This window comes from Antedon bifida, chromosome 11 (assembly GCF_963402885.1).
Source record: "Antedon bifida chromosome 11, ecAntBifi1.1, whole genome shotgun sequence".
Taxonomy (NCBI): Eukaryota; Metazoa; Echinodermata; class Crinoidea; order Comatulida; family Antedonidae; genus Antedon; species Antedon bifida.
This window is the reverse complement of record NC_136236.1, coordinates 4,210,978-4,238,729: the sequence shown is the minus strand read 5'-3', so window position 1 is coordinate 4,238,729 and position 27,752 is coordinate 4,210,978. Positions and strand designations below refer to the sequence as shown.

At 33.1% G+C, this 27,752-nt stretch overlaps 1 protein-coding gene across 5 annotated transcripts in view; it reads left to right on the top strand.

Moving 5' to 3' along the window:
- The window catches only part of LOC144855789 (membrane-associated guanylate kinase, WW and PDZ domain-containing protein 3-like), an 88,284-nt gene that overhangs the window by 648 nt on the left and 59,884 nt on the right, over positions 1-27,752 (top strand). For 4 of the 5 annotated variants that reach the window (XM_078713724.1, XM_078713721.1, XM_078713723.1 and 1 more), the window contains exons 2-3: positions 702-1,060; positions 25,118-25,234. In XM_078713724.1, coding sequence (XP_078569850.1) covers positions 745-1,060; positions 25,118-25,234 — 433 coding nt within the window. In that variant the 5' untranslated portion in view covers positions 702-744. Of the gene's footprint in view, positions 1-701; positions 1,061-10,824; positions 11,137-25,117; positions 25,235-27,752 lie in introns of those variants that run through there. The other variant, XM_078713725.1, reaches the window with a different exon arrangement.

Here is a 27,752-nt window from a genome sequence, read left to right as displayed (position 1 = left end):
TAATTTTGAACACTTGGAAGAATTAAATCAATTTTAAGTGCACTTTTCTCAAATTATTCATCTTCATCTAGCCTATTTATAACCAAACAACTTAGTAATTTTACAAAATATATTTATATTGGAGAACACATAATTTAAACTTTCCTTCAAATCAATCGCAGCTTCTCATTTCAAATTAGAGTCCATGTTTTTAAGTCTAATCACATGACATGTATAAATAAGGAAACACTGTAGGACAATAGGAACCAAAGAGTGATCGTCCAGTAGTAGTGGGCTCTGGTACTTTTTAGTTTGTTTTTAATGATACAGTTACTAATAACTAGGCCTAGTGTTAATTATATACAGTACTGTAGCCACATTTGTCTCATCATCAGGTAGGTTGTCTAGATTCTGTACGAGGTACTGTATTACAGACAGATAGATGTTGGAATATAATGTAGATATTTAACCATTTAATCTAAAGCTCTGTCTACACTATCAAACTAAGTTGACAAAAAAAGTGTGATGTGCCCAAATATGGTAGTGATATGACATCATCATGTCCATATATAGGCACATCACATTTTTTTGTCACATAAAGTTTGATAGTGTAGAAAGAACTTTACAGTATGTACACAGTCCATAGAGTTGCTATGTTTTGAATGGAAATATTATGATTGTTTTTAGATATTCACTTTGCTATGTGTACACTTCCTTCGCAGATGTTGTTTGTAATATATCTATTATTATCTGTCTTGTTCAATAATGACGAAGGATCAAACTAAGAAAGGAAGCAAACCTCCGAAGCATTGGTCGCAAAACGTCCACGATTCTGCCATCTCCAGCTCCGCCAACGGCAATCCTCTGTTCCACATCAAAGGGGGCGCCGAGAACGGACAGTTCATTTACCTTGGAGATATAAAACACGAGAAACTACTGATACGCAGCGGGAAATTACACTCGGACGAGATATTGCTGCAGGTTAACGGAAGCAAGGTCTGCGGTTGCACGTTATGGGACGTCGAGCCGATGCTGAAACAGCTCACGGATAAACCATTTTATTTGAAGACTGTGAAACCAGGTAAGATGATTATTAAAGCCCTGTCTACACTATCAAACTAGTTTGACAAAAAAAGTGTGATGTGCCCAAATATGGTAGTGATATGCTCAAATATGGTAGTGATTTGACATAATCGTGTCCATATACATCAAATTTTCATTGTAAATCCTGAAACTAATCTTTTATTCACATAGAATAATTTATTTTTTGAATAACGAATGCTAGATCCTGATTTGTATAGGTGCAAAGTGTATTGTGTTCTAAAAATAGCACATTTACAGCTGATAGCCTTACTGTGCATTTTGTGTTGATGTTTCCTGTTTCAAAATAATGATAACTGAAAAATGAAAGCTGCCTACAAATTTTTATTGTCACTTTATCATCAGGGTGCTTAGAAAAACTAAGTTTTGGTATGAATAGCTAAAATTGACCTAGAATGGCCAATTCACATGTTGTCCAACTGTGTTACTGTTAGCATTTACTGTAGGCTAGTATAACCTCACACTACTGTACTTACTACAGTATAGTAAATTCCTGTCAAACCTTGCATTAACTACTGTCGGTACAGTCAGTACCCAGGCTAGTAAAACGAACACACTAACTACTGTACAGTACCCATGCTACAGTAGTCAAACCTTACCTTATAGTAGGGCTACCTATTTTGTTACTGTATTACTGTACCTTTAGTCAGGCTTTTTGATAAATGATTAAAAAATGACTTTACTGTTTATGATTAATTTTGGGGCTATGTCTAGACAGGGGAACATTCTTAAATTGTGTGTAAAAAAATATTATCCTTCCTACTACTACAGTAGTAAAAGGCTCCATCTTCTAAGCTGCTGAAGTCCGCTATGGCGCGATTATATCGTAATTTGATATCAAAACCGAGCATGAGATTTTGTCGCTAATATGTAAAACGCTAGTTGAATGCTAATGCTTAATTATCCCATCTTAATAAACCAATAAAGGCTGTACTTTATTGACTGTCAGTTTGGACATTTAAAGTGATAAATAAAATCTTTATAATTTCAAATTATTAAGATGTGTTTTGTCACAGAGTTCGCAAAGATATGCTTGACTGGTTGTGAAAATGTTTTTTTTTAAATCTCTAGGAACCTAAATTTGATATACTGTAACTTGTAGTCTGTGTTAAATCATAAACTTCCAATGTTTAATATTGATATTAGGAAGAAGCGTTTATTTCATAAAGGGTTTAAAAACATTAAAAAAAACAAGCATAAAAAAGAAACAAAGTACAAACAACAACCCCGGTATTAAAAATACAGTTATTGTACTGTATGTCAATAAGTTGGGGACAGTGCATAAAACAGGCCGCACCCATGGAGTGGAGTAAACTTATGTAACAGTATAAATAAATTTAAATGTTCTTTTTACAATTAAAATGGAAAATGTTTTAAATTGTTAAATTAATTTCATGTGGAATTTGTGCCCTTTGTAATAATTCTAATCTAACACAATCACAGAATGGTACTATACTCACAAACTTCTTGAAATAAAAGGTAATTTAACAGGAATTTTAAAAAGTAATTAATTTATTTAATAGAAGGAATTAATGCTTAATTATTTTGCTTTATATTATTGTCTTGTTCCAGGAAACTAGAGAATGATGTGAGGCAATGGCCTGTATTTTTTTTAAAAACATTTCCGAGTACGTGTACGCATTCCACTTTTTAAAATCTGCTGTATTTTGTATTTAAAAATAGTAACTAGTTCATTTAAAATTACAAAATGATCTTAGAGAGTATTTTTAAACTTAATTGCCTATAGCTTTCTGGCTGTGTGGTAACCTTTGCAATTTTGCATAGAAAAGAATACAACATAATTTATGATTTACAGGTGTGTATATTAGTATGCATTAAATAGAACAGATGAAAATATTACATACGTTCAGAAGAATGTCGGTTAGGCTGCACCATGAGGGCGCTCTTACTGTTTTAAAGTTATCTTTTCGCAAGACAAACTGTGAAATCTCATTGTTTTGCCATCCTTAGCATTGCAAATTCCTATTCAATGATTCTTAGGATTTTTAAAGTCCAATTTACACATTACGAATTTAAAGTATGCCTGAAAATGTAAAATAGATTTTATGTTACGCTTCCAGTGTAAATTCAGCAGCCCAAACACGTCATCCACGATAACTGCGTAAATGTTAGTCTGTCGGGAATTATTGCTATTGATCCACGAGGTTAAGTCAACGCTGTAGAGCCCGTCGTATTAATGAAACCAAATCTGGTGATGAAATTGCACTCATTAAGGAGTCTATGATCAATACATTGACACGTGATACGAAGGTGTCTACGGAACCTATGGTTCGGCGCTTGATTGATTATTAGTTGGCTGACGTTTACTTTGAACTTCGCGACTTCACAACTGTGTTGTTTTTAAAACGACACTTCCTACAAATGAATGACGTGTGACACGCTTTCTCGATAATTAAAGCGTTTTTTTACAAAATACTGAACACAAATTTATGTTACAAACTGTACTAGTATCAGTACATTATAGATTAGATAGTTACAGTAGTTGAAATGATCACTTTAATAAAATGGGTTAGGGTAGAAAAAGATTTTCACATTACAGTACAGCCCTCTTTTAGGACTTCTTTATTAAGGAGGAACTTTCCTGTAAAAAGAATGAGGGGACACCCCTATTAAGCGGGCACTTGTTTGGTCTCAAAAGTTTCACTGCCTTAGGGGTTGTACAGTATAACAATGTGTTGAGGAAACAGTTTCAAAACAGTTCTTATCATACTGTATTATGTACTGTAAAAGTGTAATACTGTGTCTATACTACACTATCAAACTTTATGTGACAAAAAAATGTGATATCATATATTTTATAAATGTCATATCACTACCATATTTGGGCATTATAACTACCATATTTGGGCACAAAGCTTTACTGTAGGTATGATTGCAGCCTTCATTTTTTAAGCAAGATCTATCGTGCCTAGCTTACCTGGATAAACCGACAATATCCCTTTCTCTCCAAATGTAGAATATGACATGTTTTTTTTTCTAAATTCTATAATTCTACTAAATATTTCGTTATTTAAAACGGATGCGAATGCACTAAAAATGTACAAACTCGTTATTTGTATAAATTCCTTTACATTCCAACCCGTACTCTACATTCATAGTAATTCTACGAATTTCATTACATAGTATTTATGGCTTTGACTTAATTTGTTGGTTCACAGTAGTACAACTGCAGTAATTTTAGACTAAAGCTCTCTGTCTACACTATCAAACTCATCAAACACATAAAGTTTGATAATGTAGACAGAGCTTTAGAGACATTATAATCATACTAATAGTAAAATCATGATGAGTTTGACTACAGTATGCTCTTGTTAGCCGGAAACACAGAAAGTAGAGTTGAATTCTTTGTTTACAAAAATACTGATATTAATGTAGCTAGCAGTCACACTATTGTAGTAGTTGCTACTGTACCATTATCTTAACTGCATAAACAATAGAGAGAAGGAGATGCAAGGGTTACTATAAGTAAGTCCTAGACTGAGTGTTTAAATGTTTGACACAAGACTTGATAGCAGATACTCGAACACTAGACCACCATAAAGCTTTAATGTTCAAGTCAGATAAGATATTGAACTTTCACCCTTAGCTTAATATGATTAAACTTCTCTCCCTCTCAAATTGATAAGCCCTCATCTTAAAACATCTTCAGTAGGAAGGGTAAAACTAGAAAAATCAGTACTCTTGCTATTCTACTGTAGTAAGTTTTAATGAATCTTGGTTAGAAACAACTTAAGATTTCCTAAAAAACTATACTGTGTTAATAAACATAAGTCACTGTAATATTTGAAGGCATAATAGCGAATCTTATCTAAACCATCAAACATTAATTTAATTGAAAATTAATGATGTGAAACATTACAGATACGAAAATAAGTAACCTACAAAATTAAATTCAAAATCTTCAAAGAAAGACAGAAATTGATTGTCATCTTCTTCTAATTTTTTACTGACATTTACGGCTTTGATAACCTTTCAATTATTTATATGTTCATCAGTGCGTTATGATTTTCGACTTTGAACATTACTTCGCTTCAATCGGTTGCACCTTGAAATGCTTTTAAGCAAGTATAAAAAATGTGATTTTATTTCACTTTGTGCAAATGAGTTAGAGAACTGCACTATTACTGTATATTTGATAATGTAGATATTTTTTATTGAATTGCCAAGTTCAGTTAGAACTCCTGCTTTGGGACAGCCAAACCTTTGTATTAGATTTTAAAAAAGAAGTGGCAATCGGGGAATAATTTCGCCAGTGTAGCATAGCAAAAAAGCTATACAAAACAACCTTATTGCTGCACATTTTAAAAATTGTGTAGCAAAAAATACAATACAAAACTATGTTTCTCGACTCAAAAATCAGTTTGATTAGCAATTTTGCTAAACAAAATTTTAAAATGAAATTTTTCCCTGGCAATATACAGTTAGTTTTTCCATTAAAGGCCAACCATTATTCAGGGGACATTTTTATTAAGGGAACACTTTCTATGAAGCACACTTAAGTTTTTAACGAACACCTATTCAGGGACACACCTTGTACAGTAGGGGACACTTATAAGTTTTTTTCAAAAAGACACTTTGAATGTTAAGTCCTCAAGATGTCCCTTTAATAGGACTTCTGTTATTACTGTATAGTATTTAATACAGTGTAATATTTATTCATTCAAATTTTTTATACTTGGTCTTAATATTTTATTTGCAAATAAAATATTAGAAATTCAGATTCAGATTCAATTTTATTTTGCCACTTAAAATACAGAAATAGTACGAGTACATTTTAAAAATATTATTAATAAAATTATTATACAATATTTATATTATTTAAAACAATCAATATATTAAAAACAGACATGAATACTACATAATTCTCTTTTTTATTAATTATTCGGTTTTTTTTAAATGTGTAGATTTTAAATACTGATCACCACAGTAATATACTAATGTACAGTAACTGTACTTGTGTGCTAAACAAGAATTTAAAGTCGTTTTCAGCCAGTCTAGTCTTTCTCAAAGGACTGCAATATGCCATTGAAAAATATCAAATTTCCCTTATGATTTACAATGTCCATAGACTCAGTTTGATGCTGTAGACCATCTGAACTACATTTTTATGACATCATCAATAACTTCTTTGTTTTACATCTTGTCCTGTGGTGATGAATATATTAAATTTGATAATTTAAATACTTCTTAAGGAGTTCTAACAACAAGACCCATATATTGCATCTAGAACAGCCATGACTCAGTAAACTAAAATGTTCTAATTTTATTAGGGCGAAACAAACTTTAGGCCAATGTTTAGAGGTAAAAAAAAAGTATCTTCTCTTCTAGTGTATGTAGTGTAGCATGTAACAATGCAGAACTACGGGGGTAACTGCAATTTTCGTTCAGTTGGCCGTTTTCCTAGAGAGCAATGAAAAAACTGACAATTAGCCATGAACAAATCTATAATGGATACCCAGTACAATTAGTATACTATAGCATGCATATTGTATACAATTACAATTCAGGAAACTGGGGGATAGCTGAATCTCTACAGTAGCTACAATGTTGGTTAAATCGATTATGATTTTATTACAATATTTAGTATCTAGAGAACCCCTCCTTTTTGGACACCCCTATTCAGGTGCTACCCCTGTTCAGGTACTACTGTACCCCTATTCAGATACTACCCCTATTCAGGTACTACCCCTACTCAGGTACTAGTAGAACACCTTTCTTTCTATGAAACTAATCAAGGGTCAATGTGTTTTAACACTAGGGCCAACCTCTATAAAGAGGGTATATAATTGTTGTGGGAAACTTACTTTAATATTATACATCATATAGTCATCAAGGCTTTACCACAGAGTTATCTACGTACAGCAAAATATAATTAATGAAAAAAAAATTATATTCCAGATGTAATTTAATATGAAAAAAATATGTTGGAATTATGATACCATTCTCGGGTAGGTACGCAGTGGGGGGTTATCCTGACAGATTAACTCTGGATTAATGGTATGACGGAATCACATGATTAAAGATGGATCATTGGTCCTTGTGATGTGGATGGAATCGGAGCTTAATCCGTAGTTTACAGATCTATTAGCCTAATTCTGCTCCTTTTAAAGCTACTATCAAACTTTATGTGACAAAAAAATGTGATGTACCCATATACTGTATCGACATTATGATACTACTACCATATTTAGGCATATCACCACCATATTTGGGCAAACTATAGTTTGATAGTGTAGACAAGGCTTTAGTACTGTAAACAAACTTTTAGAATTGTATGCTTGATTTTTATCTTCTTGTCCCGAGTATCCTATCATACTACTGGTGTAATGGTAGGGCACTTGCATCTAAAGCAGAAACATCAGGGTTCGAATCTCAGATTGGACAAATTTGTTGTTAAAATAGCATTAATTATTGTTTCATATTTAGTTCACAGTATTAATATTAATAACAGTTTAGACTGTTATAATGATTTCAAATTTTTTGTATCAATAATTATATTCTCATTAGTATAGTATCGTGTCCTAGGCCTACATATTATACATATTTAGTTTGAATGTGTATTTAATGAGAGAATATTGTTACATGATCGAGGCACATTATGTACTTTCCATTGCCTGCTGTCAGGGTTATGACCACAGCTGTTGCTGTACATGTTCAATTGCAATGTCAATCGCTTCCTTTCCTGGTGTTTAATTAACATTTTCAGTCCTCAGATGAGTTTACAGCACCACTCAGTAATTCAATGCTGACTGTATGTATGTATTATTAGACAAAGATTTGTAGGAAGTATAAAGTAAAAATTAAAGTCTATCTATGGTTGTGTTTACGAAATTTGTAAGCATATGAAACATGCTGAAACTAACTAACAACAGAACATTCTCAAATCTAGTCAGCTGTTTAAATTTTTTAAAGTTTCGTAAACGTACCCTATTTGTGTAACTACGTACACAAATCCATACTAACTACAGTGTATGTATGAGAAGGCCTGTACATTTTAACATTAGAAATTGTGTTGATATGTTCCTTCCTAAGTATAAAAAAAACAAGGCCATATACATGGCTGCAGTCGCGTGCTCAAGTTAGTGTTAATACCAACCGACCGACATAGTGAGCTGTAGAGTCGCGTTGCACGCGACTAAAAATGTTCTTGGGTAGTACTCGGCCCCAACACCCACCACATTATAATTCTGCCATTTCATACGAATATTGAAACAGAATCAGGGCATTTACTTTTTATTCCAACCCTGGGAACAGATTGCCTAATGGGATGCTCTGATAGCTTTACAAACACAAATTGGATAATGCATTGAGTACAAACAACAATGAGAAATAGAGAACAGAAGATCAAGGCCATCGATAAAAAGGTAAAACGTTATGACATCATCAATGACAAACTAAACCTTTTAGTTCATGGAATGCTGGTCTATTAAAGCTGATAGCATAATAGACAACAACATAACTGTTGGTATACAAAGACACTATTGAGATTATAGCTTACAGTTATAATAAACAAAATACCCTAAATAGACTTGATCTTTTGAGAGCGGGAATCGTATTTGGCAGCAATTTAAATAATGAATGAATGAAGATTATTGCAGTTTAGATCTAGATTTCAATTAAGTAATGTAGGACTTATAATGGAATATTAAGAGATGAAACTCAGGGCTTGAGAAATTTGCTTTTTTTTTATCCACTAGTAAACCTTAGGTAGTTAATGGTAATTAGCAAAATGATAAAACCAACTAACATAACAAGCAACAAATGTTTAGTAAATTAATATTAAATGTATAGGTCCAACCCGAATTAATTACTGTACCTTTGCTTTAGACATGTGAACAACTCCTCTTTTGGGACACCCCTATTCAATGGAGGGACACCTCTATTCAGGGGACACTTTCTTTTGAATGGACTGACAGGCAATATAGGTTGTTTAAACGCTATTGCCAACTATTTAGGGATACCCCTATTAAAGGGACATTTTGTTGCGTCCTGACTGTGTCCCTTTAATAGAAGTTGCACTGTAACTTGCATTCACAACCAGCAATACATTAGCTTTTCTTTGAAATGTTCAAAAGCAATGATAAATCTAGAACCCTAATTTTGAGTTTTGAAATATCTAGATTTCAATTTAAAAATATAGAATGAAATATTTGAAAAAAGTTACTAGGAGGATGAGATAATACACTAATTATAAACTGTATATAAATTGTAGACTTTAGCTGCTGTTTCATCACATTGACAATATTATTTTAGCCACATTGTGTCATAAAGTGTGATATCGAATATGATACTGATGACATCATAAAAGAATCAATAATATCATTGTTATTGTTATTAATTGGTATTGAATTCTATTTACTATGAACTGTAGTGAACTCGGCTGAACTTTTAGAATCAAAATAGAAGAACAACTGTTTGTTATTTTGAAACTATGTTTGTGATTGGATAATACACTGGAACTCCTATTCAGGGGACACCTTCAGGACCAAACAAAGTATCCCCTAATAAAGTATATTATTTCCCCTTGTTTCCACTTAATCCATTTTCACTCATTAGGATGATCAAAGTATTGATCAAAACGTCCAGAAACTCAACAGGTCTTTTCAGAACTATCGTGGTGTACCACAAACTTTATATCAGAATTTATTTCAAAATTAATATCAGGAAAAGTGGTTCAATGTCTTGTATTGTATGTAGTGTTGGTATTTTAAGCACTAGGACCATATTAACGCCCCCCACGTTTGGCTATGATGTAACCAAGCCATTGACAGCACTGTTTTTATCATTGAATCATTTAAGTTTACTAAAGGTTCTACAGTATTCAAAGAATCCCACACTGTGATCCAACAAGTCACTGTTAAAATCTCATAAATTGAGTTTACATTTTTATTTGTGGTCAGTGAAGCATAGCGAGATACCATTTAGTTCATTTGTTGATTACATTGTAAATAACTGTTAGCCCACTCAATCACCAAGTTTCTATCTAAATTATAAATACCATAATGGAACAATTTTTAAAGATGTATTGTCCCCCTGAAAAAATAATTCTTAAACAATTTTTTGTTGAATATTCCATATTAATGTAACATAATATTTATCCACTTTGACCAAAAATTGGATCGAAAAAAAATGTATTTACCTGAAAATGTAATGTGCCAGCCAATGGATTTTTGGTTGAATTTAACCATTTATTTTGTCATTTTATAAGTGAAACCACTACTTTTTTTTCATTTTTTTTCTATGGAAGTGATCAACTTTATTAAAACTACAAAATAATATATTCAAAGTCTAAATTAATTTTCATTTTTCATGTTTTTGGGGGACAATACATCTTTAAAATAAAATGTAAATTTACTGTGATCATTGATGAATAAATGTACTACATACTGTACATGTAGATAATGCATGCACTATGCAGTTATTTTCTAGTAAACATTTTACCCACAGCACTATACTACTATGTATATAGAACCTTTCGGGACCCAACAGCGTGTTCCCCTTAACAGGGGTGTCTCATGAGTAGGGCTGGCCGTATAGTGATGTTTTCCCTTCTTGATTCATCACAGAAAAATGTTTCCTTAATTACTGTACTATCATAATATAATTTTACATGTAATTTGTAAATGATTTGATACAAGAAAACAAATTTACAATACAAAATATTTCATTATATCAACCTATTTTTAAATGTCAACATAAAGAACCATTTCTACAGCATATTCTATGTAAGAGGTCACCAGTTGACCTTTCTACTTCATTGATGATATATGAGCAGAGCATTCAAGTTCATGGCCTCACAGGCTAGATTAAAGCTAGTAATCTAATGTATCCCAGGCTAGGAATTCTGCCTACTGTTTGATGTTAACAGCACCCTAATGACTTTAAGCTAAAAATATGGCAAGAAAAGCTAGTTGGATTTAGGCTAGTCACCTGTTTCTCATTGGTCTATTTGAATTGTCACCTGTTTCTCATTGGTCTGTTTGAATGGTCAAGAAAACAAGATAAGGGGTTGTTTTTTGTTGTACTGTAGCTAAGGTGATTGTTTTATTTTGTTTATACTTTGTAGTATACAATGATGTCAACTGTGTAGTTTTGTATTGTTGAATACATACATTTTCTCTATGATTGCAGGTAGCACAGTAGAATACTGGAAAGGTTGTTTCAGTTTACTGTCAGTAATAACTGATCTCACTACAGATAGGATAATGTTACAGTGTGTTTACTTGGATACGATATACACAGTGTTACTACTGTACACTATCATTAATAATATACTATAGTACTACTAGTAGCTTTTGTTGCGCCGCTCCTTTAGGCAGTTATTATATTCAAGGGAACATAGGCATTAAGAAACAGTTACCATGCGGTAGCTTATAGTTTACTATGGCTGCAAAAATGGGTATTTGGAAACTCGGACTGAGCATGCACACACCCAAAAGCACGTCTGGGAAAAGAGAGTCTATGAAAACATTTGCTGATAAATATTGAGATGCATGTAGAGAGTAGTTATGATGAGATGAGCGGCGTTTTTTTAAAGAAATATTTCTTGTTTAAATGTTCTTTTCTATGTTGAAATTGCATTGCAGTCAAAGTAACATTGCAGTCTGGCTTGTTTTACATTCAAATGCAAAACAATTATCCCGTATTTGTCTGCCCCTGTTTTAATCCAGTGGGGAAGGTATTGCTTACTGTATCTATCAATTATATTAGATAATTATACAGTACTGAAACCTGTTATAACTGTAAGTCAGAGGTGTACATCAGAGATGATGGCACACATTATGTACTGTATATAAATTGATTTCCCAGAAAAATAATTGTGTAACACACTGCAGGTTAAAAGTAAACAAAAAGTAGTAGTAATATTAGTAGTACCTGTAGTACTGCAGTAAATGCAGTAGATAATTTTGACATTGTCCCTAAGAATAAGATATAAGTGGATACCTCTTGCATAATTGTGGTATGTTAATCAATGCATAGAGTTACGTGTGAATGCCTTAACAGTATGTCCTTATCATACAAATAAAAGCAATAACTCCACGTTAGTTACACCCTATTTTCTATAGGTTAGCGGCCTCTGTGTTGATTATTAACAGCTCAAATGTGTTGCTTGTTCTAAGCTAGGTTAGCCTTTTGTCCTGAAGCACTGTTGTGTCAAGATCATTCAGACACAGCAAGCACTGGGTTTGTCTATTGGATGATGAGGCCTATTGTCCCCTCCTGCCTAGAAATCAATAGAACTCTACGGGACCTCTCTGTTTTGTTTGAATAGATTGTCTATAGATCATGATGCGCCTATTCATTATGTGGTGAAAGTACAGTCAGGTTGTAAATTTGCAGTTGATAAGCATGTAGATTTTGTGTTTTAAGTAACGGAACTATCGATTTGCTGAGGTTAATGTCCAACCGGGAATCTACAACATTTTTACATGTGGTATTTAACTTATTCACAACTTTGGAAATATACAGCCTAATGGATTAAAGGTATGTTTCATAATTGCTAAATGAATATTAATTTCTATTAATTTAGTCAGTCATTTTCAAACAGAGTACAAACAAACAGTATACAGTAGTATACCTGTATACTGTAGTATTAGCACTCTACAGAATTTGGTAGTCCTACTCATACCCTCTGTTCTGTTTAAGCTCTCTATCTACATGCTTTACTGTAGCTTTTCCTTTTTACTGACCAATACACTTATCTACATTTAAGTTTGAGAAAAGAGTCTTTATTGCTTTTATGCCAACCGATGACGCTGAAACCCACTACAGTACGTTCAGTATCTTCTAATGGACATGCAAGGTGAACTACTGTATGTGTATACATCTACATGATCTCCAAAATGGGCTGGTCTAAAATAAAACCCATGTACAATTTGTATCATGTCCGTGGGTCCAGATCATAAAGATCCTCTTCTTCCTTTATTATTCATAAACCTCATTTGAATATAGGAAATCTTTTCTTTTAAATAAATACTTGCAAGTCACAGTAATACACAAATGTCAGGTTATTCCGACTATACTTAAACCCTTATTTTATATGATTGACTGACTGAGTGACAGTCAGTGATTGCAGATTGACTACTTTAACTACTGTATACTGAGGGTACCTCCATGCACAGACATTTGGTTGACTCCTGCTTAGACTGGGTTATGCAACAAAGTATAAGGAGTTCATTGACCTTTCCCAGACATGCACCTACTTGGTGGTAACTATTTACTATAGCTGTGGGTGACTCATTGATAATATTAACACCTTAGGTAACCAATGAATACTATGTATGTACAGTACACTCTAGTCACCGGAAACCGGAACTCTCCAAAAAAATATCTTTCTTTTTTTTAAATTTCAACCATCTTTAAAGAGTTTAGCCCAGTGAGTTAACAGATATCCATAGGCCATCGAAACCATTATTTTTTTATTGTCCCAAATGTGGTTTTATTCATGAGTAAATTTTTAAATAAGACTGGACGAGTTGAACCAATCAGAACAAAATTTTATACTGAGTTGAAATCAAGAAACAACTTTATTTGCTTGTTAATATTTTTCTCTGTATGTAGTGTCAGATATGTTGTGTTTGCATTTTTGATTTGTTTATGATAGTGTAATTATTATTTCTTTTAATTGACTTTCTATTGGCTATCAAAGTACTAATTTATCTTCAATTGCTAAAATAAAATAGTGCAATTATTTGATGATACAGTATCGTGATTTGGAATACCATAGATGTACTACAAAAAAATAGAGAGACGGTGCCAAAACTGTTAATAATACCTGTGAAAGCACTGAATGAAAGAAATTTCTTTAAAGAGAAGAAAAAAAAGTTTTATAGAGATGTGGAGGTACTCTACAGTACAATCAGGTAGAGATCAGGTTCTATACAGTAGCATACTGTACACTCTACAATATTCTAATAATTACTGTAGAATTACTGCAGTTGAATTACTTTGCTTTGATTAAATCGTTTTCTGACTGCAAGATATTTGATTTGGAACAACTACAATAGGTGCTCTACCCATCAATAGTTAGTGATGATCACCTTTAATAAATGGTAATCGTATTCTGATAATTGTGTGTATCTAGGTACTGTAGAATTACTGCAGTAGAAATACTGCAGTAGAATTATTTTGCTTTGATTATACATTTTCTGCATGATATTTTATTTAGAACAAGTACAATAGGTGCTCCTCCCATCGATAGTTGACGATGATCACCTTTAATATGGTAATCCATGCTAAACTAATACATTTATGCATGCGGTGGCAGACATGCATAATTCATCAGTTGGTATCTAGGTACTGAATGAATTGAAAAGACAATTACTTGAGTTGCGATTATTTCTTAAGCTCTGTCTACACTATCAAACTTTATGTGACGATAAAATGTGATGTGCCCATAGACATGATGATGTCATATCACTACCATATTAGGCACACTTGATGAAATTGTTTTCCTTTGTATTTTATTTTTAGTCAAACACAGGTTACAATGCAATAGCCAGGTCAAACCAGCATCTTTTCAACATAATTGATCAGATAATTGTCTGTATATCCATATCATGTTACATGATTGATACTTATGTTAATTTGAGATACATTGAGTACAAATCCAGCTTAACAGTTTAGGCTATGTTCAGACCCATGGCGTTAGACCGTTTTAGCGTACAACGTTACTAGCAAGGTCACATTACAAACCGCAGAGAAAAAAATGAGGTGTTCAGACCCATAGCGTACGATTATCGTTACAACGGAAGTGCGTCATTTAGGTTGGTTCTAGTTGCATATTCATGTGCTCTTACCCACGTGTTTTCATCATTATTTCCACTGTATATAGGCCTAGATCTCAGCCCTACAATTATGACAACATTTGCCGTAAATAAAACATACCTCAGCATTTATTTAAGAAAAATATAGTAAAGCCAAATTTCTGTTTCTATTGTTTTATTTTGTAGTAAAAAACATTTTCCCCAGGCTCTTGTGTTACGAAAATAAAGCAGGCCTTCTAATGATGAAGATGGAGATTGTGTTAATCACATGGGTGGAAAAAATTGATTGTGATTAGTCCAGACCAGTCAGTTAAAAAAAAACCCTTAACTTGCTAATAAAAATGACACAGCTCCCCTTGTTTGTTTACTGAATTTTTTAGGAGTTAAGGGGGTTTTCAGCATTAAACTTGTCCAGTCTAGTCTGCCTCATATATGAATGAGTGACTTGATGTCCCACCACGCTAGTTTTTAGCTTGAATGAAATGCGTGAATGGCTCTTAGCTAGGCCTAGGCCTAAAAGGGGACGGGATCGTAGTCACTATGTTTAAATACAAGGTGCATTTATTTATGTCATTTGTTAGAAAATATAATGGTAATCAATTAATACATGTAGTTTGTAGCCTAGTTTTTTTTAACAGTTGTATTTGTAGCCTAGTTAGGCCTTATTTATTCTGGTCTTTTTGTTGTTGAAATCCATCTCTCACACATTGACGATACAAGATGTCAGCCTAGGTCAAACCTTGTTTCGCGTCATAACAGGAAACGTTCTGATTGGATACAACGTTGACTTACAGTAGCGTCGTACGCTAAAACGGTACTATCAACCGTTTTCCACTACAACGCTACAACCGTTGTACAACGCGTTGTACGCTAATCCCCAACTGTTCAGACACACATTCTTTTAGCGTCGTACGCTAAAACGGTCTAACGCCATGGGTCTGAACAGGGCCTTAGTCTCTCCCATCATGTTACGTCTTTCAACAATGGTTGTATTGTTAGTGCTTCAGGGGTGGATCCATGGATGCGCTCCTTTCTTTCTTTTGACAGCTATAATAAAATGAAAAACCTACTATTTGATCTATTTTTTAAAGAATAGTAAGTTCTGTCTACACTATCAAACCAGTTTGACCCAAATAAAGTGTGTGTCCAAATATGGTAGTGATATGCTTAAATATGGTAGTGATATGACATCACCATGTCCATATATGGGGCATATCACACTTTTTTTGTAAAACTAGTTTGATAGTGTACACAGAGCCTTCGACTTAGTATTATTAAATGTTAGGCCTTTCCCACGTATAAAAAAAAATCTGTATCGACCCTTGGAATAACATACATCCACTCTTATTCCGTTTTACGGAATCAAAGACGTCGCTGGAAAATTATAATAAAGAATTGCCGTTTTCCGATACATGAAACGCACAAGTGTGAATGTAGTGTAGGTAATCAGTAACAGTATCTGAGTATATTGGTTGTACTGTTGCTGTGTTTGATTCATTTCCCATTTCTTCATCAACATAATTTATCGTTGTATGTATCTAGGTACTGTGACGTAAGATATGTTGATGTGTGTCATTCATAAGCTAATCATACTAGAGTGCTCTTGGCCTAAATTGATCAGAGTTGAGCTTACCTGGATAAACTAACAATAGCTTATTCTACTCTCAAACAAAATGGTGTGGTCCAAAAACCACTCCCTCTAATGGAAACATCCAAATATCACCATCTTCTCTTATCTCATTACATGAACAATATCTAAAATGGATCAACCCAGAGTAAATAAAACTTGCCTGGATAAACGAACAATTAACCTATTGACTTCAGTGGGGAAATGGTACGGTCCAAAGACCACTCCCTCAAATGGAAACATCCAAACATCACCATCTTCTCTTGTCTAAAATGGAAATATCCAATGTAATTTATTTACACTATTCAATGACGTTAGAAATGAAACTTTCTCTTTAAATAACTTCTAATTTAAAAAAAACAATGGTTCCAAGTGGTCTTTCTTTAGAGGCAAACCTATTATTCTACATAGTTTGAGCTTCTGCCATTGATACTAAATGTTGCTATTAGGTTAAAGGTTAATTTTAAACTAATAATTTGTGTATGTTTCAACTGCCTCAAAGTCTGTAATACCACGCAATACACACAATAGTATCAGTAAAGTATGCATTAACTGTTGATTGACCAAGTGCTTGATACATTGGTCAAACAGTGGTCACTTGACCTTCAGGTTTACATTTCAATTTATATCAAATGCATACAGATTATACACCCGATTAAAGGCACACAAAAATCAGGAAAATCCTATTACAGTATCAAATCATAAAGAATGAGATTAACAAATAAAATCGAATGGTCAAATGCTTAGAACATCAGGTATACCTGAATTAAAACTTGGCCCAGGTGTATCGCAACAATATAATCGAACAGGCCTTCCTGATTAAAAAAAATGAGTACAATAGTTGTTTTATGTAAGTGTGGAAGATATTTAAAGTTGATATCAAAATAATTTGTCTAGCCTTGCGAAGATGTACAGTATCACTGCATAGAGTAGCCTATCAGATCCAGGCCAGGTGTCAATGTGGTTTGGATAGTTCCTCTATTGGGTGATAGAGGAAATATTGCAAGGCCTAAAATTTAGCGAATGGAGATCAAAAATATCAAAACGCGCACACACAGGCTCCTTGTCAATTAAAGTACAAGTTTATTCGCTGTTTTTATCACGCTTTTGTCATGTCATCTGGATATCAAATTTAAAGCGTGAAAGTAAAAATGACATAAACATTCAAATACAAGGCAAAACTGTTAAAGAGATTAAATATATGACACTGGAATATGGTTAAAACAAATCTTTAAAAACGAATATTTAAAAGTGCTTTTTAACACTCTGATCTTGTAAACGTGCACAAGGCTTAGTTAATACTTTCGTCATACTGAGATATAGTGCCACAGCTCTTGTGGTTTGGGTAACAAAGTGATTGAGGAGGGTCGCTAGCCCAAAGCGAGGCTGAAACAGACCAGAAACCTTAGGGTGACCCCTTAATCTACTGAAACAGACCAGAAATCCTAGGATGACCCGTTAATCTACCGAAAGAAGGTTTGTCACCTAAACTATCGCTGAGGAGTACCTGGAACCTGGTGCCGTTGTGACAGTGGTTTGCGGTTGTGTCCGTGTCTTAACTGCTTTGCCAATTATTTGGATTCAGAAAAGAAAATGGAAACAGAGGACCAAAAATAAGCGTTTGTTATATTGATAAAATTAAATGCTTTTGGCCTACAAAACCAATGCATTTATTCTGTGCAGCCCTTGCTGCAATTTTCTATAAACAAGTATAATATAATTTTTAAAATTCAATTAAATATTGTCCATGAAATAAAAATTATGAAAAGTATCAATGAAGTGGAACCGTATTTATGTAGCCATAAAATCGGCAAGGGGTCGAGGCTCACTCACATGTGCACTTTAAAGAACCTGGTACATTTTTCGAAACGAGTAGGGGGTTACCCGGTGTAGTAGTACACATACAGCCACTGATCATAACTGGGCCCTTTGGGAGACTAGTCTTTGAAGAGGTTACCTATCTTAAATAAAATAAATAACAAATTATTTACTTGCTACAATGCTATTAGATATTAAATGTTAATTAGTCATAATTGTTATTATATTACCATCAATTATTAGATAATACAATTAATCATAGAAGCCAACACTTATGAGTAAGCATTCGTTGGCCTACTGTAGTAAACCCAACCCAAGCTTGAATGACAGAAAACAATAGACCATGCTGGTATTGGTATTAATCGTTGATGATGTCATTCTATTGTTAGGGTAGAAATACTATTATTATCATGCTGTGCTGTCATTAGGTGGGTGTCTGTCTAAAAGGCTATGTTTAGAATCCACATAGTTAAGGTTTTAGTAGACAATGCTAGCAAATGTTGTCTATATGGTCAATGTTTTAGAATAATACTGAGCGATATTATTAGCCTTTTTGACAACCATTTTATTTGAGAACCATGCTTTAGCATGTAGACAGGGGGAGTTCTGGGGTTCGAACTTTCCTGAAATGTGCCTTTTCAAATTTGAGACAAACAATGGAAGTTATGGTAGGCTTAATTAGCATATAGCCCATGACGATTTTCGCTTCTTTTTTTGGAAAAACAAAATTCCCTGTAAAAATACTGGCTTTTAAGGCCTGGTACTATATGATTATAAAATCATTAAATAGTAGTACAGTACAATGATTTAGAGTTGATTATCTAATAACATAATTTAAAAATAATTCAAGAAGATGTGAGTACTATATTATTACAGTTTACAGTATGTGTGCCATTTTCAAATAAGACTATTTGACATACATTTATTTAATATATTCGTCAACGTCATTATTTAGTTCATGTACATTAGTTGCTATGCTATTGCACTAATGGGTTGTATCTTAACCCAGCTAGTCAGATTAAAATACACAAGTATAATTTATTTACTTTATACTAATCTTTCCCATTTATTAAATGCATCTTTACTTAACAGAGTTGTAGGTATTTCCCCCTGTTTTTACCTTTGTATTAAGGTACATTTGAAATGAACAATAATGTAACTAACAAATATATTTAAAATTATAACTCCTTATTTGATTATGGTTACACTTATACATATGTACTTCAACATGGCCATGAAGAATTTTCTACTATATATTAATACAAATATTACACTATTTAAAAGTAACAATTGAAAACAGTACGTAAAAACCAATATTGTAGTGTATCAATTAAACTGTTATGCAAATTATTATTTTAAAAAGTAACTTCATTAAAGCATTAATTGTATGTTGATGATTGTATGCTTGCCAAAATTCAAATGGATTAAATTTAATAATATATTAGTCTATTTTGTGCCTAGCTTACCTGGATAAACCAACAAATGCCATATTCTCCTTAAAGAGCGAGATATATTTGAAAAGTTTTCATACTTTTTCATGTCTCAAAAAAGAAATAATGATGGTGGTTTGTGGGGATGCTCCCACTTGAGGGCATGATTTGTGGACTGTACCATTATGGAGATGGATGTTCAGTGAATTTTCTACTTTTTGAGTATATCTTGCTCTTCGAGGAGAATATGGCATTTGTCGGTTTATCCAGGTAAACTAGCACTTATAGACTTACCAACACCATTTCTGATTTGTGTTAAATCATTTTTAATATTAATTATCATTGTGAAGGAGTTTCATCAGATAATAATTCATTTTGATGTCTCACTGACACTAACTAACCGACAGGTAGACAACAATTTTGCATGAAATACAAGTAAGGATTACCTTAAAATGAATTACCATTATAAACAATCATCATCTATATGTAGTGGATATATTTTATGTGTCTCCCTGTCTAATTTATTTTGTTGGTATTTAAATTTGAATTAATTAACGGGTAAATCATGACTGAATGACATTTAAATCTTCTGCATGTTAAGAATCGTAAACGGAAAAAATCATATGCTAAGGAAGGAGTGGGTGGTATAATGTCTATGGCGCTTATAATGTACAGGTGAATTGGATTCTCTTTGCATGTGCATTTTTTTTTTGGAGACCGAGTATATAAAAAAGGAAATTAAAATTCAATAATGGTCATAATATACGGTAACCATTGCAGAAAAAGTTAAATTGTATTTTGAATTAAAATAAATAAAATTCAGCAATATTTATTTTAACCGCCTCATAAAATGGAGTGAATGGGACAAAAAAGAAAAACAATAAAGTCAATACTGTACTGTATTAATTTTATTAATGCACCATCCTTTATGTGTCCACACACCTATTTTTGGACAGACATTTCTTTACCCTTGAATGGTGCCCCTTATCCCAATAGACACACCTTCTCTCAATAGACACACCTTCTCTCAATAGACACACCTTCTCTCGATAGACACACCTTCTCCTGATAGACACCTCTTCTTCCGATAGACACTACTTTTCCCGATAGACAACACTTCTCTCAATAGACACACCTTCTCTCAATAGACAGCACTTCTCTCAATAGACACCACTTCTCCCAATAGGCACCCCTTCCCCAACAGGCCCGTTCTCTCAACATCTGTATCCCTTCTCTCATCACGTCCTTGTACAGAATCTTATTCTCGCAAACAGGGTTTTCACATTAACTTCCTCCATTAGAAATGTCAAGAAATTAAATACTGATGAACCCTGAACATTTTGGAGAACATTCTCAATGTTCTGGTTCAGTAGACATCCATGTGAATGGGCTTTGTGGGATGTAGAATATATTTTCTTGTTCTCTTTAGTGCTCTCGTGGGACTCATTTTTTATCTAGATAGGTTAAAAAATGTGCTATCAATTATATTTAATGTTGAAGGTGAGAAGATCCAAGTGTTAGGAGCTCTTAAAAAAAAGAAATGTCAAATTTATTATGACTTTTATAACTGTAAACTGTACTGTATTTTGTTACAACTGTGATAGATTTTGATGGTATAATTATTTGCTATATAATTTTTTGCTGTGATTATAGAGTAGATTGTCTTGGTGTCTGCAAAGTGTCCGATTTACTATGACTTTTATGACTTCAATTGTTGCCGTATCAGTAGTGATGAATTTGACTGTATTTTATAACAGTCTTCTGTGGTTGTTAGAACATAGTGTCAAATTTACTAGTACATTTATGACTTTAATATTGTTGCAAACGGTGAATGTACATTATGATTTTTGTATTTGTAACAGTAATATAGTTTAAGCATTGTTGTTGTTATTATATCTTCATGTCTACTACAGTGTCAGATTTACTACAGTTTGACTTTTTTACAGCATGATATATTGTACAATTACTGAGTAGCCTTGTTGGTGTAACTGTAGATATTTCAGACTGAGACTGTACATTAGTCCTTTCCATTATTACTGTATAAGAATATACAGTATAAATAAAATAGTGTACTGTAGTTGTGTCTGTTGGACAATATGAATGCCCTAATTACCTAGGAAAACTTCAGAGTTTACTACACACAGGGGTGTCAACATAGGCTTGTGTGGTGTGCACTCTTGTGTACAGATGTAAACTCTGTGAAGGCCATGGGGCGCTGACACCCTCTGTCGGAAGGATGTGAGCCCAAGCACATGAATGGAGTATTGTAGAATGTAGACAAAATCAAGTTGTTTGGGTATTACTGTACAACAACAATTTTTACCTTCTTCACCCCAAAATAACAAATGTTTAGCAAAGACAAGATACTTTTGATCAAATTCAAAATTGCCATTTTTCTATACATGTTCAAGGGATATTCAGCAGGTTGTTCAGCAGGCCGAAGACCATCATCTTTTGTTGACCAGTAGAAAAGTAAATAGATCAAGCATTATAAGCATGGGGTCAAGATATGTTGACTGGCACTTTAGGCCTTAACCACCACTAATGGTTATCATATGTCTCCTCATACAGACACAGACAATAGCATGCAGGAGCCAACATGCTTGCAATGTTTATTTCATGTTTGGTGATGCCTATGATAGTAAGGTATAAACTGTTCACCGCAGTACTGTATGGTTTGTTCAAGGCATGGTTACCATGTACTTGTGTTTTTCACAGGGTTGAGCTCAAGCAGTGGTTGATCCAAGGGTAGCACTGGAGAGCACTCTAACCCCCTTTTGATATTTATTTTTGACAGACTATCTTGATTACTTGCTTGATGATGTAGGGTCACTGAAAAGCATGTCATATACAAGTTGTCTTTTTTGCTGGCCCATACATTAGTATTATGTTTATTAGCGCTCATCTGCCCCTTTTAAACATCACACTGATAGATAGAGCTCTTCCTTATGACAGCTAAAACAAAATTATGAATTACTTTTTGAGGATTAATATTATATTTTAGTATCTCTTAGTTAAATATACCCTATCCAAACATCACTCTGATTCAATAAAGTCTCTCCACCCTTCCACCTTACACCTACACCCCTCCCACCGTATCCCTACACCCCTCCCACCATGCAATTATTCTTTAAACCCTTGCTGTCTGATGATTGTAAATGATACATCAATCCAGAAGCTTTAAAGTGTGTTTACATTGAGAGCTGGCAGTGTTTAGATTGTGTTCTAGTGCTTTTCAATGCATTTTACAAGTGTAATCAACTGTGCTATAATATTGTAATCTGCCACAATTCATTTGCCATGGTATACTGTTTATTCACATCATAGGGGTTTCTTTGCCTTGAATAGATTGATCTATATTAAGGTCATAATACAGTCCATTATCAATTGTGTTTGATATTAAAAAAAACGTAAATTTATAGTTGAATTATCATGTCAATTTTGTAGGAAAGGTTTTGTTTTGTGCTGAAATGTTAATATAAGAATATACCACGACGTCCACTCTTAATAACAGAAATTGGGAGAAAGGAAAAACTGGTTACAGCAGGGTTCGAAAGAACATCCCTTTTTTCAGTATGCAAATTATTTTTACTAGGCTTGGTCTAAGTCTATCTTTTCTTTAGTTTGCTTTTGCTTACACTTTTTTTTTTGTAGAAAAGAAATAGTATTATGTACTGTTTGATGCTGTACTGTATCTTAATAATTATAATTCCATATTATAAAATGATATCTTAAAAATGTATTTAGTTACAGCACGTATAACATTTAAAGATTTTGTTGTTAATGCCATATTCGGTGAACATGCTATATTCAGAAACCCTCATAATAACAGTATTTATTTATCTACAAAATATAGCCTTGATTTGTGTTGGCATGGTGCCAAAATATTGGGTTTGTAGGACTAATTATTATTGAATATTTACATACCAAACATGTTTAATTTGATTATGACTGTAACTTATTTAAGGGACCACCATCACTGTGAAATTTGTTCAGAAAAGTCAACAGTCCGTCGTTCTTACAGGTTGTCAGAGCCAAGATATTTTGTGCTCTCAATAAAATTAGAGACAAAAAACTGTAGAATAATAATGGACCTCTGGTGTTTAAAAAGCTTTTTCTTTTCTTCTGCATTTTTTGGCATCTCTTCCCTGTTTCTCACGTTTTCTAGCTGATGATCCAACAAATTATTCTTCAATTTCAGAAATAAAAGGTTACCTAATAATTGGATAATTGCCATGTTTGTTGGTTTTTTATTTGGTTTTAATATTAATATAAAATGTTGCCAAGTAATAAAACTGATTTTACATAAAATAGTGTTTGCTGCCCTCTGGTGAGTGATTTGTAAAAGGACATTTTTTATGGCATTGAATACATTCAAACAATTTAACACAATATAAATATAATCATAAATTTATATCTAGATGATATTTTTAAAAATGATGTATTTGTTTATAAGCATGCTGAATTTGATTCACCTTGATATGCTAGGAACGTGGGATTATATCTGAGCCATGGTAAAAGACTGATTAAACTTTAAATTCACAGTAGATAGAAGTGCCTGGTTAAAGTCAGCCACTTAGTAGGAACGTGGGATTATATCTGAGCCATTATGGTAAAAGACTAAAGTAACTAAATTCAGAGTAGAAGTGCCTGGTTAAAGTCAGCCACTAAACAGGAATGTGGGATTATATCTGAGCCATGGTAAAAGACTAAGTAAACTGTAAAATTTACATAGAAGTGCCTGCTTAAAGTCAGGCACTTAACAGGAATGTGGGATTATATCCGAGCCATTATGGTAGAAGACTATTAAGTAATTGTAAATTCACAGTAGAAGTGCCTGGTTAAAGTCAGCCACTTACAGGAACATGGGATTATATCTGAGCCATGGTAAAAGACTGAGTAAACTGTAAAATTTACAAAGAAGTCCCTAGTTAAAGTCAACCACTTAACAGGAGCATGGGATTATATCTGAGCCATGGTAAAAGACAGAGTAAACTGTAAATTCACAGTAGAAGTGCCTGGTTAAAGTCAGCCACTTAACATAGTCATTAATTCATAACATTGTAGACACAACCAATCAATATTAATTATTTAGAGAATAAAGGTTGTCTGTACATTATCCGGCAACTCCCAACCTTTTAATCGTAAACTGTATAGTGCAAGCAAGTCTAAGAATAAGAAATGCCATAATTAGTGTCTGTTATTCTTAATTCGACATTAACTAGGTCAGTGGTTGTAAGTAAAAAATTAGATAATTCGAGATCAATTTGTTGAGATTAAGAATGCTATCCAATTACATTAAGAAAACAAAACCAAATCTATAATCAATATTCTTTCATCTATTTGATTTGCGCTTTTTTTGCTTTCATTTCTAGGCCCGACACTCTCGAAAGATCTCAGACGTTACCTCAATACAAGATTCCATAAAGGCTCCGTGGACCACGAACTGCAACAGACGATAAGAGATAATCTGTACATGCGAACAGTTCCTTGTAAGTTGGCTTTGTATTAAAATTTTTATTCATGTTTATGCTTAATTTTTATTGATTTAAAGGTTTGCTTGGCGAATGAACAATAGTAGGTATTCCGTCTTCTCACACCAGAATATGGTTGCATAATATCCAAAACATCAAGACTTCCTCAACCTTGCTTATACTTCTTTGCAAAAACACATCGGTTCCTTGAACTTCTTCTGTATGTTAAATTATGCAAATAAAAGTATTTAGATAGGCCGTTCAATTTATCCTGATTGGGCAACACCCATCCTTGGTTACTAACTCAAAGAAAATGTTTTGCCAAACTCGGTCTGAACATTTTCCTCGGTTACTAACTCAAGGAAAATGTTTTGCCAAATTTTCTATTTAGGTGACCTGGGACACGCATGGTGTGCCAGCAGTCGTTGTTTGGATCTAGAACGATACCAAAACCATTGTATGTCGAGGAATACAATGATGAAACATTCCCAATGAATTAACTTTTTCCTAGGTCGTCAGTCGTTGCAAATCAAAAGCTCCCTAGGAACACAAAACTCTTTTTGTATCTTTTTAATAAAAATCATTTTGTGTTTTTAAGAAATATTGTTATACTGCCCTCTATATATAATTTGTAAATTATAACAATGAATTATTCATGAGTGGATGACCTTTTATAGCTTTCAATTGCACATCCAAGCTGTTGACAAAGGAGATACAAAACTCATAATTCTTCTTTATCTAATGAAATATTAAAATGATGTTTTATAGATATTTGTTTTTTATTACTGTAGATTGCCATCTTATACAGTAAATGGATTGATGTAGTATTGATTTTTCTTGTATTAAAACGACAGGGTAGCGTTTTAACAATATTTAATCGGCTTTTTTAATAGTGTTACAGCACTTTAATTTAAAATTTCTTTTTAACAAATAGTGGAACTGTAGCTTGGTGGGTAACACGCTTGCTTTCCAATCCCAAGATCCGGGGTTCAATTCACCTTGTGCCAGGTTTGTAACTCACGACTCTAACCCTCAAATGAGTTTATAAGCATGATAAATTATAAAATAGTTTATCCATCCTGTAATTGGCGAGTTGCTCACTGTTTATGGGTATGAAATAAAACAAAACATTTAAAAAAAATTAAATTTTGTTACCACTTCCCTACCCTATCCCACCATCCTCAATCTCCATCAAACTTATTTAATGTTTCTGCAGCATCATTCTAGTTAAAACCCAACACCAAACTATTTGGGGTGATTTAGTATGGTGCGTAAGAAAAACTTTTTTGTTGTTTTGAGAGGTAATGCGGTTATAGTTGAAAATGTTGGCAATTATTAATTACACAATGCAGGATAAAAGAGAGAATATTACTTAAGCAGACAACAAAACAATTGATGTTGTGGTAGAATGCGTTCACATTAACTGAGCAATGACTAAATAATGATCAGGTATTGTGTACATCAAAAATCTTTCTTCTTTCTTTTAAATCTAAATTTATAAGTGGACACATCAGGGATGAAATCTTTTTGTTGCCTGTAAAGGATCGGTGGTAACCGCTTCTTCAGACATCCTTTCGGCACTACTGAGATGAACGAGAAACCATGGTGCTCTTCCGAAAAATGCATGGTTTAGATTTGTACACTGAACCCCCAGTTTAATGTTCTACCTTAAAAACTATGGAGGATGGCCTTGATGCTGTGCTGATGTTATGGCTATGTATGGTTCATGACACCCTGTTTAACTTACCATGCCTTAACAGCACTCTTCTTTAACCACTCGGCCACTCAACTCGTCAATTTCACAGTTGTGAAACTCTAAGAACAATCAAATACTCAAAAGTTTTCTTACTTTAATTTAATTGTAAATGTATAACCAATCACTAAGTTTCAAGGCCATTATAGAAATTGAATGATTTTCAAGTTATTAATTAATTTTATCAATTTCCCTTTATAATTATCCATTTAAGGAAAGGAACAACTAATGTTCTATTATTGGTTTGATACCATACAAAAAGGATATATTAATAAATGCAGGCTAAAGCTCTGTCTACACTATCAAAAAAGGTGTGATGTTCCCAAATATGGTAGTGCTATACCCAAATATGGTAGTGATATGACATCATCATGTCCATATATGTGCACATCGCATTTTTTTATCAAGTTTGATAGTGTATGTAGACATAGCTTTAGACTTTCTTATTTTTAAAGATTTTTAATAGTAATACAGTTTTTAAATGTAGTACAGTACAGTATATTCAATAAATTATCCGTGTCTAATTGTTATTTTATATATTTGTTCACTCATAGCCAGAATTGGCTGGTCTTATAATTTAAACAACAGTCTGATTAAATAAATAAATACAAAAAAAATACAAAATATAATATGATGAATATTATGATCATATGAATTATAATGTTATATAATGACATTTTATAAGCAAACATAAAAATAAGCTAAACATAAAATAAAATGAATGCTTGTATTCGAATATTAATGATGTTGAAATGTTTGATAAAATTAATGATGAACTTGAGA